At 41.0% G+C, this 16,116-nt stretch overlaps 1 protein-coding gene across 1 annotated transcript in view; it reads right to left on the reverse strand.

The window, feature by feature from the left end:
- The window catches only part of WWC3 (WWC family member 3), a 319,559-nt gene that overhangs the window by 179,258 nt on the left and 124,185 nt on the right, over positions 1-16,116 (reverse strand). Inside the window, exon 6 of the mRNA XM_029604359.1 lies at positions 1,196-1,325. Coding sequence (XP_029460219.1) covers positions 1,196-1,325 — 130 coding nt within the window. The remainder of the gene's footprint in view (positions 1-1,195; positions 1,326-16,116) is intronic.

The following is a 16,116-nucleotide window of genomic DNA, read 5'->3' on the forward strand; positions in this document are numbered from 1 at the left end:
ATATATATATGACGACGACATACCTGCAGCACTGTATAGGTTTTCTACATTTTATATTGTATTTTAGTTAGATTATATTGTCTTGCAATGTCTGTTTAGCTTTTTTCTAGTAGCTGCACAAGAGTTATAGCAAATTTTATAAAGACCTGCCAAGAGGCCTCATGGCATACGTGAGTCATCTTGCATTGGTTTCTCAACATTCCTGAAGGAACATTCTGGTCCAAAAAAAATGTATTTCAGAAGATCCATTTTCTTTAATGTGCACAGAAACAATTTCCCTTTATATATAATGTATTTTAATGGGGGATTAAAACATAACCCCCAAACCCCTCCTTTTCGTCAGCAGATCTCCCCTCCTTTCTTAAATGTTGCAAAGTACTTTCTTGTAACTCTGAGCAGACAGAACTAGCTCGCTTTCCCTCTGGTTTGAAATGCAAAAGGATAACTAGAGGGCGTGCAGGGGACTATTTGGCATTTTGGTTGGTTTCTTTTCATTTCAGTTTGTTTTAATAAACGATTTCCTGTGTCATTTCCAATCAGAAACGATACAGAATGGAAAGAGCTTTTTTTTGCTGTTTCCTTAATGATAGCCCCCTTCTACTGAGAGAGACCCCCAGCACAGTATACACCTGTACACATGGGCCTACAAGATAACTGTACCACAAATATTTGGCAATATGGACTCCTCCCAACTTGTAAAGGGGCAATTTTCAAATTGTCTGCTTGGGAATAAACCTTCAGGTACTTTCTATGCATGGACTTTGCAGTTTTTAAAGCCTAAGCATGCAGCACACACTTCCTCTCTGAAACTCCCAGCAGGTAAAAAGCACCCCCAGATGTATGCCCTGCCTTTTGTGCGGGAACTGTTTTCATGGAAAAGAACGTGCAGAGAGTTGAAAATCCAACCTATGCACATTAATTTCCTTTCCCCACCTAAACATGCCTCCAGGCACACCTCTTCTGAACATGGCTAGATGCATGAACTTACTTCAAAAGCCATACTGAAGGAGGGAATTTTTCAGACAGCTAATTTAGACCCCTTGATCGCTATTTCCACATGTAAATGGCTTTGAAAACTGCCCTCGGGCAGAAGAAAATAAAGTAACAGCTGAGTAACTCTGGGTAGATTTGAAACTGGGGGGAAAAAAAAAAAAGGCATTGCTTTTCGGTCAGTCTCGGAGAATAAGATTCTTACCTGCATCAGGTCCCGCCTTTCTTTCTCCCCCATACAGATGGCTTTGCGTATGGTTCGGAGCTCGCTCATTATAGCCTGCGCTTCATCCAGTTTGTAGTTGGTGTGAGCACTTGACATTTTACGATCAATCCTGTTAACAAAATCAGTTGTATAGTTTCAGGGTATTATCCTCTCGGTGCCCTATCAAAGAGGAACGGCGCTCCAACTATATCCAACACTTGGGTGGGGCAGGGGATAAAGGACGGTGAAAGGAGGAGCAACAAGAACGCAAACATCTATGACACTTAATCCCGCATTGAACACGAGGCAAAGGGAAATATATTTTCAGGCCCACAGGGTCAAAGAAGGTTTTGAAGGCCTTAAATGAGAACTCACATCCTTAAGGAGTCTTTGTAGCTCCTTCCTCCGCCTATCCTCCAACAAATCATGCACCCAAGACAAACAGTGGAACACCAATAAAAGGCTCCCTATACCTCTTCTCAGATACAGCTGGGAATATAAACCCAAGCAAGCGAACTCAAGGAGTTCCTTCTTGCCAGTGTCAGACAGAAAGTAGAAATGGGGATACTGTGGATGGCCACAGTGATTATTTTTACTGAATTCAGAATTATCATTTGGGATTCTATTTCAATCAATGTTTCTGCAGTATTCTAACATTTTACTATCCAAATAAATTCCATCCACCAAGCTTTCTAAGCAATGGGTATTATGTAGACAGGCAAAGGAAATATATACAATATGATAGCTTATGGACTACGTTAACGGCCCATATATATTCTTATCAAACGATGAATGCAGCCAGAAGCCTAAGAACAAAAATATAATACACATTATTTGAGTATTTTCAAAACAACCACTGAGACAACCGTATCTGATTTAAAAAAGTAAACAGATAGTTGCATTAATTGGGGGGGGGGGGGGGCAAGCTGGCCCGGTGCCATGCAGAACACCTGCATTCGATTCCCATGTCAAGTCTTCTGTCTCCCGGGCTGGCCAAGGCCTATATTAAGACAGTGTTCACAGCAAGAGGGGATATCCAGTCATGAAATGGCAAAATCTACTGCCCGGACTTAAGGCTTCATGTTAGCTGGAATCGCTGCTAAAACAAAGGCTAGTACAGTTTCTGGATTCCAGTTGATTATAGGATCTGAGGCAGCATGGTTTTTACCAGAAGTAGGCTTTGCCAGACAAATCTAATACATTTCTTTGACTGCTTGACCAGACAGTTAGTGTACATAAGAACATAAGACAAGACTTGCCATACTGGTTTAAACCAAGGGTCAACCAAGCCCAGTATCCTGTTTTCAACAGTGGCATATCCAGGCCACAAATCCCTGCAGGATCCCCAGGGGTAGACAGATTCCAAGCTGCTTATCCCAAGAATAAGCAGTGGATTTCTGCAACTCTCTTAATGGTTTAGGGACTTTTCCTCCAGGAACTTGTTCAAACCTTTTTAAACACAGCTACACTAACAGTTTTCACCACATCATCTGGCAACGAATTCCAGAGCTGAATTAAATATTTTCTCTTATTAGTTTTAAATGTATTACCTAGTAACTTCATTTTGTGTCCCCTGGTCTTTGTACTTTTTGAAAGAGTAAACAACTGATTGTTTACTCGTTCCACTCTACTCATTTTATAAACCTCTATCATATCTCCCCCTCAGCTGTCTCTTCCCCCAAGCTGAAGAGTCCTAACCTCTTTAGCCTTTCCTATTGGGGGAACTGTTCCAGCCCCTTTATCATTTCAATCACCCTTCTCTGTATATTTTCTAATTCTATATCTTTTTTTCAGATGTGGTGACTAGAACTGCACACAATACACAAAATGAGGTTGCACCATGGAGCATGGAGGCATTATGATATTCCTGTTTTATTCTCCATTCCTTTCCTAATAATGCCTACCATTCTATTTGCTTTCTTGGCTGCTGATGCACACTGAGCAGAAGATTCAACATATTATCGATGATGCCGCCTAGATCCTTTTCATGAATGGTGATGCCTAATGCGACACTTTGCATTGGGTAGCTATAATTTGGGTTTCACTTCCCTAAGTGCATCCACATTAAATTTAATTTTCCATTTGCATGTCCTCTTGCAATTTCTCACAATCTTCTTGGAATTTAACAACTTTGAATAATTTTGTTTCATCAGCAAATTTGATCACCTCACTTGTTGCTCCCCTTTCCAGGTCATTTATAAATATATTAAAAGGCATCAGCCCCAGAACAGATCTATGGGCACTCCACTATTCACCTTTTTCCATTGGAAAAATTTACCATTTAGCCTTACTCTCTTCTGTCTTTTAACCAGTTGGCAATCTATCCCATGACATTTTAATTTCCTAAGTCGTCTCTCAAAAGGGACTTTGTCAAATACTTTTTGGAAATCCAGATACACTACCATCAACTGGCTTACCTTTATCCATGTTTATTTATGCCCTCAACAATTAGAAAATTGGTGAGGCAAGACTTCCCTTGGCCAAATCTATGTCCCATTAAACTATGCCTATCTATATGTTCAGCAATTTTGTACTTTATGATAGTTTCTACCATTTTGCCTGGCACGGATGTCAGACTCACTGATCACCCTTTGATCCCTTTTTAAAGATTGGCGTTACATTGGCAACCCTCCAGTTTTCAGGTAGATCAATGGAGAGCACTAGATATAGTATACTTACATTTCAGTAAGACCTTTCATATGGCTCCACATAGGCAATAAATTGAGCGCCCTAGGTATAGGCCCTAAAATGACTGCCTAGGTTAGAAACTGGGTCAGTGAGAGAAGACAAAGAGTAGTGCTAAAAGGAGTTCAGTCCAAGGAAAGAGGGGTTAACCAGTGGTGTCCGCAGAGATTGGCTCTCAATCCAGTTCTGAGTGGAGGAGTAGCCTAGTGGTTAGAGCAATGGACTATGAACCAGGAGACCAGGGTTCAAGTCCCACTGTCGCTCCTTGTGACCTTGGGCAAGTCACTTGTACCTGAGGCAAGTCACTCCATTGCCTCAGGTACAAACTTATGGGCTGATTCAGTAAAGTCCGCTGGACTCCTGTGTGCATGATTCTGTATTTAAATGAGGCCCGGCGGTAAAAATGGGCAAAAGGAGGCGCTAGGGACACTAGCACGTCCCTAGTGCCTCCTTTTGGACTGAAGCGGCGGCTGTCAGCGGGTTTGACAGCCGACATTCAATTTTGCCGGTGCCTGTTCTCGAGCCCGCTGATAGCCACGGGCTCGGAAACCGGATGCTGGCAAAATTGAGTGTCCGGTTTTCGACCCAACAGCCGCTGGACGACTTCAATTTTTTTTTTAATTTTTTTTTTTTTTAACTTTTTTTTACTCTTTGGGACCTCCGACTTACTAGCGCCATGATATTAAGTCGGAGGGTGCACAGAAAAGCAGTTTTTACTGCTTTTCTGTGCACTTTCCCGGTGCCCGAAGAAATTAATTTCTGAAAGTAAAATGTGCGGCTTGGCTGCACATTTTACTTTCTGTATCACATGGGAATACCTAATAGGGCCAGCAACATGCATTTGCATGTTGCTGGCCCTATTAGGTTCAGCGGATTGGACGCGCGTTTTCGGCCCCTTACTGAATAAGGGGTAAGGGAAAACGCACGTCCAGTGGAGGGTTAACAGTGCGCTCCGTTGGAGCACACTGTTAACCCTCTTTCGACAGAAAGGAGGTTCTGGAACGAGGGGTCAGAGGGAGAAAGGGGATAGACTCAGGAGTAATCCAAGTAAATATTTCTTTAGAAAAGATGGTAGATGCACGGGAACAGCCTCCTTGTAGAGGTGGTAGAAACAAGGACAATATCTGAATTTAAGAAAGCATGGGATGACCACTCTGAGGGAGTGGCAGGACCTTTAAAGCTGAACAGGAGATGTGGATGGGCAGACTGCATGGGCCATAAGGTCTTTATCTGCCATCATGTTCTAGGTTTCTGAGATTAGCAGATTAGCATCTCAATTTACTCAAATTGAAAATGGGTTAACTTAATAATTAATGCTCCCTCAGGAATGAAATAAAAATAATACAAAAGGGGATCTTAATTCACTTGGCATTCAAACAAAATTAGCTAAAAAATGTTCTAAGCAGCAGGTTGTTGAACTGTACTGAAAAGGAAGACATTGGCAGCAATAGGAAATATTTACTTTACTTAGTAGGCGGCCTATGCAGTTTCCGTCATTTTCAAGGCCCCGGATCTGTGACCACGAGCGATTCTGTGACCACGAGGACGACAACTGGAGTACTGTAGAAATTTATTACGGTCTGTGAGTACAGACAATTTCTACAGTACTCCAGTTGTCATCCTAAAAGATTAAAGGACAGCTTACCTATAAGCAAGTTCCTACGACTCAGACGAATATGTTCCACCATGACAGGAATTATGTTCACTCGATTTAGAGAGCGTGGATACCCCAATTCAGTGATAAATAAGGCTAATAAAAGAGAGTCTTATTTGCAAATAGAGATTTGCTTTTGAATTACAAAAATACTCAAGATGATTGTGGGTTAACTTGCATTTTACATTACACTAACCATGTGAGTGATGTTGTTAGTATCCTACAGACACATTGGTCCATTCTGGCCCTCCATGAGAAATTCAATGATTTGCCACGTTTTGTGAGGAATAAAAATATCCGCAATAAATTGGTTCATGCCTGTTTAAAAACTTCAAAGTCACCTGATGAGCAACAGCTAAAAGGAAACCATCCATGTGGTCCTTGTGAAATGTGCAGATTGGCTATGGTCAGTGCAGCATGGCAAGACCCTGGTTTGAAACAGATAATTTTTTTAATTAATTCTTTATTTATTGTTTTAACACATAAGTACAACAAATAAAAATTATACTTGGAAATACAATAATGACTGCTTCAGATAAAAATATAATCTTACATTAAACTGAATTTCTATCCTTTCTATAGAAACAGTCAATTTGTTTAATTTTAAGTGATCTAAATGATAAGTATTATTTTTAAGCGGTTCATTGCAATGGCAAAACATTTTGCTCAAAGGAATATTTGCATTAATATGTCCCAATACCTTCAATAAACCCGAAACTATAAAGCGAGAAGACATCTGAGATCCTCTGGATCTGTAAATACATAATTCTTCCCTTCAAGTTTAATAAAACAACGACAGGGGTATCTTAACATAAAGGACCCTCCCTTGTCCAATATATCCTTCCTTAAGAGAAGAAAATTTTTCCTTCGCAATTGCGTAGATCTTGCACAATCTGGATAAATCCAGACTTTCTGTCCATAAAACATTTTTAAGCGGTTGCAGAAGAAAAATTTCAATATTGTATCTTTGTCTGTGATAAAAGCACATTGAACTAATAAAGTGCCTCTTACTTTAACTTCAATTTCTTCTTGAGATTTTTGTATCAAATCTGAAATATCTAAGGAACTATCTTTAGTTGATTTTAAATCAAGGGATGGATTATCTTTATCATCAATTAATAATTGTTCTTGCCCTGAATTCTTCTTCTTTGTACCCACATAAAAAGCTCGTACAATTACCGGAAGACATTAATCAGGAATTGTAATTCAAGCTCAGTTATTTATGTCTTGCAATGTCCGTGTGATCTTGTTTATGTGAGTCGCACAAAAAGAAAGATGAGGACACGGTTGATTGAACACAAAAGTATCGAAACATCTAAGTTGACAGCTCCGATCATAGCTTGTTGCTTGGACAAAAAACATCAATTTAAAGGATGCTGGGCTTGATGGACCATTGATCTGACCCAGCATGGCAATTTCTTATGCTCTTAAAGATTTGAAATGGAAAATTTTGGAAACTGTATCTCCTCCACTATAGGGGGGGTGACATTCAATTTCTGTTGAATCGCTGTGAACACTTTTGGATTTTTAAACTTGACACTGTACAACCAAAGGGATTGAGGTAATTAACTGGTACTCCTTGATTTAAAATAGGATACTAGCTGCAAACCTTTTTGGATTTTCTTACCAGACATTGTGTGCTTAAAAAAAAACAAAACAAATGAGGTGCTTTAGTTGTACCTACTGATTAAAATTGGCCAAGAGGTTGAGGTGATTGACATTTGTTGAGTGATTCCCACTTTTTCAAAGTTGATGTCATTTCTGTTTTGAAGACGTAAAAAGAGTCAAAGGTTGGCGCCATGTTTTGAAAGGAAATTAAATGCTGTGAGAGGTACCGCGTTGAAAGAGGAAATTAAATTTCGGGAAAAGTATTGGATCAAAGGGTTCATTGACTTGGTTAGAGAGTGGTCTTATGGACAATCTGAGAAGAAATTTAAAAGAAAGAAAGACCCCCTGATGCAGATATCAAAATGTGGAGCCATATCAGGGCATTGATGTTTACTCGCAGATAAGTGTTGTTTACTAAAGACTCTCTATGTAAACATGTGGTTGGGGTAAACACTGCTCTAGTAGGGACCTTTGATAAACGTCCTGCAAATATATTAAAGTGAATTGGTGACAACTAAAAGAAGTTGTGAGCTCCCTAGATTTGGGTTAAGCTCTCCATTTTATAATAGTAAGAGTAGACATGAAATAAAATTGGACTTATGAGTAAAAACAGGATGTAATGATACATTCTGGATACTTGAAGGTCCTACAAAGAACAAACAATTAATAATAAATAATAAAAAATTAAAAAAAGCCAGGAATATGGTTTAAAGTGGTGGAAGAATTTTGAGGTACCATTAATTAACTAAAATACTACTGGGGATATTTGTGTTGTGTTGCTGTTGTGATAGTCCCCAGATTACATTGTATGTTTGGATTTGGGTTGCTTGATCATTCACTGCTATACATTCTAATTCTCCAATCTTACTTCTTAGACTTCTGGCATTAGCAAACTAACATTTCAAAGTGTGTTTTTTGTTTGTATTTTTATTCTGCTTTTTAATTGATAGGGATAAATTAGAATGTTTTAGCTCAGGTGAGTTTTTAGTTACAGGCACTTGGACTACTTTTCTTATTATTGGAAACTCTCTGTTGGGATGCTCTAATTCTAATGCATCATTAGTATCCTTTGAAGATACCTCCCTCCAAACCATGCGGTGCTGAGCGACTGTCGGCTTTCCCCTTTGTTCTAGTTTAAAAGCTGCTCTATCTCCTTTTTAAAGGTTAGAACCAGCAGCCTGGTTCCACCCTGGTTAAGGTGGAGCCCATCCTTTCGGAAGAAACTTCCCCCTTCCCCAAAGGTTCCCCAGTTCCTTACAAAACTGAATCCCTCTTCCTTGCACCATTGTCTCATCCACTCATTGAGACTCTGGAGCTCTGCCTGCCTCCGGAGACCTGCGCATGGAACATTTCAGAGAATGCTACCATGGAGGTTCTGGATTTAAGCTTTCTATCTAAGAGCCTAAATTTGGCTTCCAGAACCTCCCTCCCACATTCTCCTATGTCGTTGGTGCCCACATGTACCACGACAGCCGGCTCCTCCCCAGCACTGTCTAAAATCCTATCCTATTTTTTAAGATTGGTTTAATCGCAGCTTGTTTTGCTCTATCGAGAACCAATCCTTCTGCTAGCAAGTGGTTTATTATGGTTGTGAATATCGGGGTTATTACGTTGTTTACAGTTTTCAGTGCACTTGCAGGGATAGGGTGTAGTGGGTGGTGGGTTTCATTTTAGAGATGATTTGGTTTACTTCAAGTTTGGATACTGGGTTGAATGTGTTTCATTTCACAAACTGATGCACAAAAGGGAAAAATAATCCAAACTACAGATATACATTGCAGGGTTTTGTACTGGGAGTCACCACCCAGGAAAAGGACCTTGGCATCCTTGTGGACAATACACTGAAATCCTCAGATCGGTGTGCAGTGGTGGTCAAAAAAAGCAAATAAAATATTATAGAGGATCTGAAAAGGAATGGAGAATAAAATGGAAAATAATTTATTGTCGCTTTTTCAAAACATGATAAAGCTGCTATTCGAACTGTGTGCGCAGTTCTGATCACCCCCATCTTATGAAAGACATTGCAAAACTAGAAAAGGTGCAGGGAATGGAAAGAGTCCCCTAGGATGTGAAGCTATACAGGCTAGGGCTCTTCAGTTTGAAAAAGACAGTATTCATGGTGAGACAGTATTCATGGTGAGACCACACCTTGAATACTGTGTACAATTCTCGTCGCCGCATCTCAAAAAAGATATAGTTGCGATGGAGAAGGTACAGAGAAGGGCAACCAAAATGATAAAGGGGATGGAACAGCTTCCCTATGAGGAAAGGCTGAAGAGGTTAGGGCTTTTCAGCTTGGAGAAGAGACGGCTGAGGGGGGATATGATAGAGGTCTTTAAGATCATGAGAGGTCTTGAACGAGTAGATGTGACTCGGTTATTTTCACTTTCGAATAATAGAAGGACTAGGGGGCATTCCATGAAGTTAGCAAGTAGCACATTTAAGACTAATCGGAGAAAATTCTTTTTCACTCAGCAGACAATAAAGCTCTGGAATTTGTTGCCAGAGAATGTGGTTAGTGCAGTTAGTGTAGCTGGGTTCAAAAAAGGTTTGGATAAGTTCTTGAAGGAGAAGTCCATTAATGGCTATTAATCAATTTTACTTAGGGAATAGCCACTGCTATTAATTGCATCAGTAGCATGGGATCTTCTTAGTGTTTGGGTAATTGCCAGGTTCTTGTGGCCTGGTTTTGGCCTCTGATGGAAACAGGATGCTGGGCTTGATGGACCCTTGGTCTGACCCAGCATGGCAATTTCTTATGTTCTTATGAGAAGGGACATGATAGAAGTTTATAAAATCGCGAGGGGAGTGGAATGGGTAAATAAGTCAACCTGGACTGGCCATTGTCTGAAACAGGATGCTGGGCTCCATGGATCTTAATCTGACCTAGCATGGCATTTTTTATGTACTCTCCATCCCCCCTCCCCCCCCCCCCACCTAAGATTCTCTCTCCATTATCCATCTCTTGAGATCCCCATCCCCCATATTCCACTTCTCTATCCCACTCCTCTCTTCTCAGGACCATCACTAAAATCCCTTCCCCTGAAAAAAAAGAACAAAATAAATCATGCAATATGCAAAATTATGCTAATTCTCCACATAATTATCACATGGTTTTGAAAAATCTGCCACAGAATTTGCTAACTTTTGTTGCTGAATCTTGAAATATTTGGCACAGAAAACTGGAGGCACTGTTTATACTGCATATAGATAGGTCTTATGCATCTAAGACACAGCATGTCCCTTCCCTTAATCTTCCCCAACACGGATAACCCTTTTTTTTTTTGTTTTTTACTGAAAGAAATTGAAAAAGGAAGAACCACAAGCAAAGCATGCAGCATAAATCAACTGAACGAGTCTCCTGCCAAGACCAGACCATGTTCTATTACAAACAGGTGCTTTGGCGCTTGAGAGATCTACCTTGGAGCTTATTAAAATAATACACACCAGCTTCAAGTCAAGTTCACATTAATGTCAAGAACATAGACTGAATACAGGTACGGGGTCTGAAGGGTCTGCTTCACCAACCATGCAAAGTGCTACAGTAGTTATATGGTTTAACACCCAGATACCAAGAAACCACAGCAGGGGACATACTGGGTTTTGGGTTTTTTTATAATTTAAATTTTTAATGAATTTTTAATCACGACAAAAGAAAACAAAGGAAATCCTTCATAATATCAAATAACATTCACAGAAAATAATCAACAGATTATATATATATAATAGTCAAGTCCTCATTTTGGCGGGAAGTAGAGAATAAATAAAAAATATCAAAGTATCCATTATAAAGGTAACAAAAAGAAGTAGTTTAAAATACAAACTAATTGTTCAAGCGATCCACTCGTGACATTATTAACTCAGGATTTACCTGCAATAAACATTTCTAAGTGAAGAGGGTCAAAAAATACAAATTTGCTATTCTGAAAGGAAATCAAACATTTACAGGGAAATTTAAACGCAACACTCTCTCCTTCAAAGCGAGAAAATGTTTGCGTTTCTCTAAAAACATCAGGAAAATGTTGTATTTTATCACCACAAAAGAAAATATGTTTATTCAGACAATATTTTCAAAATACATTATTTCTATCTTTGTCTGAGCAAAAGACACAATTATCGGTGCCCTTGTGGGAACCAAATCAATAGAGGATTCTAAGAAGGCAGATACATCTAAAGTCTCTTGCCTGGTTGCTTCTAAACATCCCATTTACATTTGCCCATTGAGTTGCTTCCGGTCTCAGACGGCTTCAACCTCTGTGCCTCACCTTTCTTCCTTCTCACTCCACAAGCCTTAAGAACATAAGAACATAAGAAAATGCCATACTGGGTCAGACCAAGGGTCCATCAAGCCCAGCATCCTGTTTCCAACAGTGGCCAATCCAGGCCATAAGAACCTGGCAAGTACCCAAAAACTAAGTCTATTCCATGTTACCATTGCTAATGGCAGTGGCTATTCTCTAAGTGAACTTAATAGCAGGTAATGGACTTCTCCTTCAAGAACTTATCCAACCCTTTTTTAAACACAGCTATACTAACTGCACTAACCACATCCTCTGGCAACAAATTCCAGAGTTTAATTGTGCGTTGAGTAAAAAAGAACTTTCTCCGATTAGTTTTAAATGTGCCCCATGCTAACTTCATGGAGTGCCCCCTAGTCTTTCTACTATCCGAAAGAGTAAATAACCGATTCACATCTACCAGTTCTAGACCTCTCATGATTTTAAACACCTCTATCATATCCCCCCTCAGTCGTCTCTTCTCCAAGCTGAAAAGTCCTAACCTCTTTAGTCTTTCCTCATAGGGGAGTTGTTCCATTCCTCTTATCATTTTGGTAGCCCTTCTCTGTACCTTCTCCATCGCAATTATATATTTTTTGAGATGCGGCGACCAGAATTGTACACAGTATTCAAGGTGCGGTCTCACCATGGAGGGATACAGAGGCATTATGACATTTTCCGTTTTATTCACCATTCCCTTCCTAATAATTCTTGACATTCTATTTGCTTTTTTGACTGCTGCAGCACACTGAGATGACGATTTTAAAGTATTATCCACTATGATGCCTAGATCTTTTTCCTGGGTAGTAGCTCCTAATATGGAACCTAACATCGTGTAACTACAGCAAGGGTTATTTTTCCCTATATGCAACACCTTGCACTTGTCCACATTAAATTTCATCTGCCATTTGGATGCCCAATCTTCCAGTCTTGCAAGGTTCTCCTGTAATGTATCACAGTCTGCTTGTGATTTAACTACTCTGAATAATTTTGTATCATCCGCAAATTTGATAACCTCACTCGTCGTATTCCTTTACAGATCATTTATATATATATATTGAAAAGCACCGGTCCAAGTACAGATCCCTGAGGCACTCCACTGCTTACCCTTTTCCACTGAGAAAATTGACCATTTAATCCTACTCTCTGTTTCCTGTCTTTTAACCAGTTTGTAATCCATGAAAGGCCATCGCCTCCTATCCCATGACTTTTTAGTTTTCGAAGAAGCCTCTCATGAGGGACTTTGTCAAACGCCTTCTGAAAATCCAAATACACTGGATCTACCGGTTCACCTTTATCCACATGTTTATTAACCCCTTCAAAAAAATGAAGCAGATTTGTTAGGCAAGACTTGCCTTGGGTAAATCCATGTTGACTGTGTCCCATTAAATCATGTCTTTCTATATGATCTAGGATTTTGATCTTGAGAATAGTTTCCATTATTTTTCCCGGCAGTGAAGTCAGGCTCACTGGTCTATAGCTACCATCCTCCAGATATCTTTCAGTGTAACTTCTTCAGGTACTTCCATCTCTACAGCATTAATTGGTGGAACTAAAGAAACAGATGGCATGAATGATTTAACTCAGATATAACAATACCACCTTGTTCAGAATTAGAAAGCATCTGAGTAATAATCTGTTGCATCTTAGAAGTATTTAAATTCAACAAGGAATAAGAATTTATTTCAGTGTCCAAAGATGGAACAGATGGTTGCGATGGAGGCTGAACTTTGCCTGGACTTAGTGAAACCTCAATATTAGAAGCTTCCAATCTACAGTCCAAACCTGGCGAGTTGCCTAAATGAAGAACATGTTGATCCATCAGCCCTCTCAGAGAATCTGGAATCAGAGAGGATGCGATGACTTTACTTTCCCTTTTCTTACCAAACAGATGTAAGCCGTGCACCCCTTTGGCACGTGCAGCTTCGGCAGCATGCCGGTGACGACTGCGCGCCGCAGGCGCCTCAGTTGATATAAAGGTAGTCCGCATGTGATGATGTCACTCAGGGTAGGAGAGGGCGTCCCGGTATTGAACACCGAAAAGAAACTTTGTGCTAGCTCTTCCTTACCGAGCAGCTCCAACAATTCCTGCTCCCTTTGCAAGATTCTCATCCCTGGCTGTGCGCTGCAGGCACCTCAGTTGATATAAAGGTAGTCCGCGTGTGATGATGTCACTCAGGGTAGGAGAGGGCATCCCGGTATTGAGCGCCGAAAAGAAGCTTGGCACTAGCTCTTCCTTACCAGGCAGTTCCAACAATTTCTGCTCCCTTCACAAGATTCTCACCGCCCCCCCCCCCCCCCCCACTCCCCGGGAGATACTGGTTTTAACCAGCCAATCCTAGGGTTTCAAATCATACCATAACCCTGCTTAAATAAATACTTCACTAGGAAATACAAGTGACGTGATGAGTGATCTATCACAGTGCGAGTGCTATCCTGTCAGTTTCTGTGCAACAAAGATGCAATAAGGAAGAAGTAAAACACTATGCTGAAGTCCTAAGTGCACATATGCTCTACAGATACTTGAATTAAAGTCACATGAAATGAGAAATGGTTGCACACATCATGGGTGTGCAGTTATGTACTGAAAACAGTTTCCAGCCAGCTCAGTGGCAATGCTTCGCAATACCAAGGACCTGAATTTGTTTCTTAGGCCAGGACTAGGCTGACTGGGGCTTGGGACATTGAGAAGGTAGCATTCAAAGCCTTTTGTGAGGGAAAGGAGGGGAGGAAGCTTTGGACATTTCTCTAAAGGGACACCTGCCAGATTCAAGGTCCATGATTACATTGTCCGAAGAGAGGCAAGGACCATCACCGCGGTGGAGGGACCAAGTTAGAAAGAGGTTTTAATAAAATAGGGCTGAATAAAAACCTAACAGGGAGATTTTAAAAGCGGTGCTCGTGCAAAAACAGCCCCATACACGCGTATGTGGGCCGTGCACGCTCAACGCAAATTTTAAGAACCCAGGAAGCATGCACGTGTCAAGAATAAGGAGGCAGAAAAGGGGCACAGCATGGGCATTCCTTACTTGTGTAACCCAGAATTTTGCAAAGGCTTATCATGGCGAACATTGCTGTTCCTGCTGAGGAGCAAGGTTTGGACTTAAGGGGGGGGGGGTTTACAGGACGAGGGGTCCTGAATACAGGGGGAGATAGAGAGAGAAAGATACAGACAGACATCATGACACTAATCTCCCATTGTAAGAGGGGCACGTTTAACTTAGGGTGGGTTTTGGGAGGGGGGGCAGTGGTATATTGGTCTCCCGAGGGCACCAGACCCCTGCAACACCCCCCCTCCCCAAAACCCACCCTCTTACAGTGGAAGATATATAGTGTGTCAGATTGTCTCTCTCTCTGGTCACTTGTGCGAGCATGTTATTAAAATATGCGATATGCGTGTAAAGGCTGCACCCATACGCGCAGCAGGGACTTTTTAAATTTTGCATGCACACTATAAAATTAAGCGTATCTCTGCTCGCATGCCAATGCACACTTTTATGGGTACACGCACGCTCCTTTTAAAATTTACCTGTAGAGTAAAGCTGTGTATGAAATTGCACAGCGCAATATCACAGTCAGTTCTAGATTTAGCTGGAAGAATAAAAGAGCAGGAGATATAAGTACCAGAATGAAAAAAAAAAAAAAAGTGGGGGTGCAGGAACACCATTTCCATAGCTCATTTTAAGTCTCAAGCTGGAACAGTTAACTGTTTGCTGATGGGTATCTTCAGATAACAGACAATACTAATGCAGCTACAGAAAAAAAGAAAAACACAACACTCTGCCTGGAGTGGGGTAAAATTCATTACTGAGCCAGTTTGTAACAGGACAGGTTTCAAAATCGCTTCTTGGCCTGCTCCAAGGAAGCACAGGAAGGAAAGGGAAGGGCTTCTTCAGTTAATTGCCTTTCACCCAGCACCTGTCATTCTGTAAAAAAGGTGCTTCACAAAAGTACTCCCTACAATTAAGGAAGTTCTGGGAGATCCCAGTCTCTGGATAACTAACAGACAGGCCGGTACAGTACAGTGCGCTCCGGTGAAGCGCACTGTTAACCCGCGTTTAGACGCAAGTTTTCGACGCACTAGCTTTACCCCTTATTCAGTAAGGGGTAATAGCGCGTCAAAAATGCGCATCCAACCCCCCCGAAACCAATAGCGCCCGCAACATGCAAATGCACGTTGATGGCCCTATTAGTTATTCCCGCGCGATTCAGTAAGTAAAATGTGCAGCCAAGCCGCATATTTTACTTTAAGAAATTAGCGTCTACCCAAAGGTAGGCGTTAATTTCTGCTGGCACCGGGAAAGTGTACAGAAAGCAGTAAAAACTGCTTTTCTGTACATCCTCCAACTTAATATCATGGCGATATTAAGTCGGAGGTCCCAAAAGTTAAAAATAATTAAAAATTAAAAAAAAAAATGTTAAAATCGGCCCGCGGCTTGAAAACTGGATGCTCAATTTTGCCGGGGTCCGGTTTCTGAACCCATGGCTGTCAGCAGGTTTGAGAATCGACGCTAGTAAAATTGAGTGTCTGCTGTCAAACTCGCTGACAGCCGCCGCTCCTGTCAAAAAAGAGGCGCTAGGGATGTGCTAGTGTCCCTAGCGCCTCTTTTTACCTCGGGCCCTAATTTGAATAATTTTATTTACTGAACCGCGCGCACAGGAGAGTGGCCTGTGCGCGTGCCGGGAGAGCGGTTGCT

The sequence above is a fragment of the Rhinatrema bivittatum genome, chromosome 5, assembly GCF_901001135.1.
Source record: "Rhinatrema bivittatum chromosome 5, aRhiBiv1.1, whole genome shotgun sequence".
In the NCBI taxonomy this organism is placed as follows: domain Eukaryota; kingdom Metazoa; phylum Chordata; class Amphibia; order Gymnophiona; family Rhinatrematidae; genus Rhinatrema; species Rhinatrema bivittatum.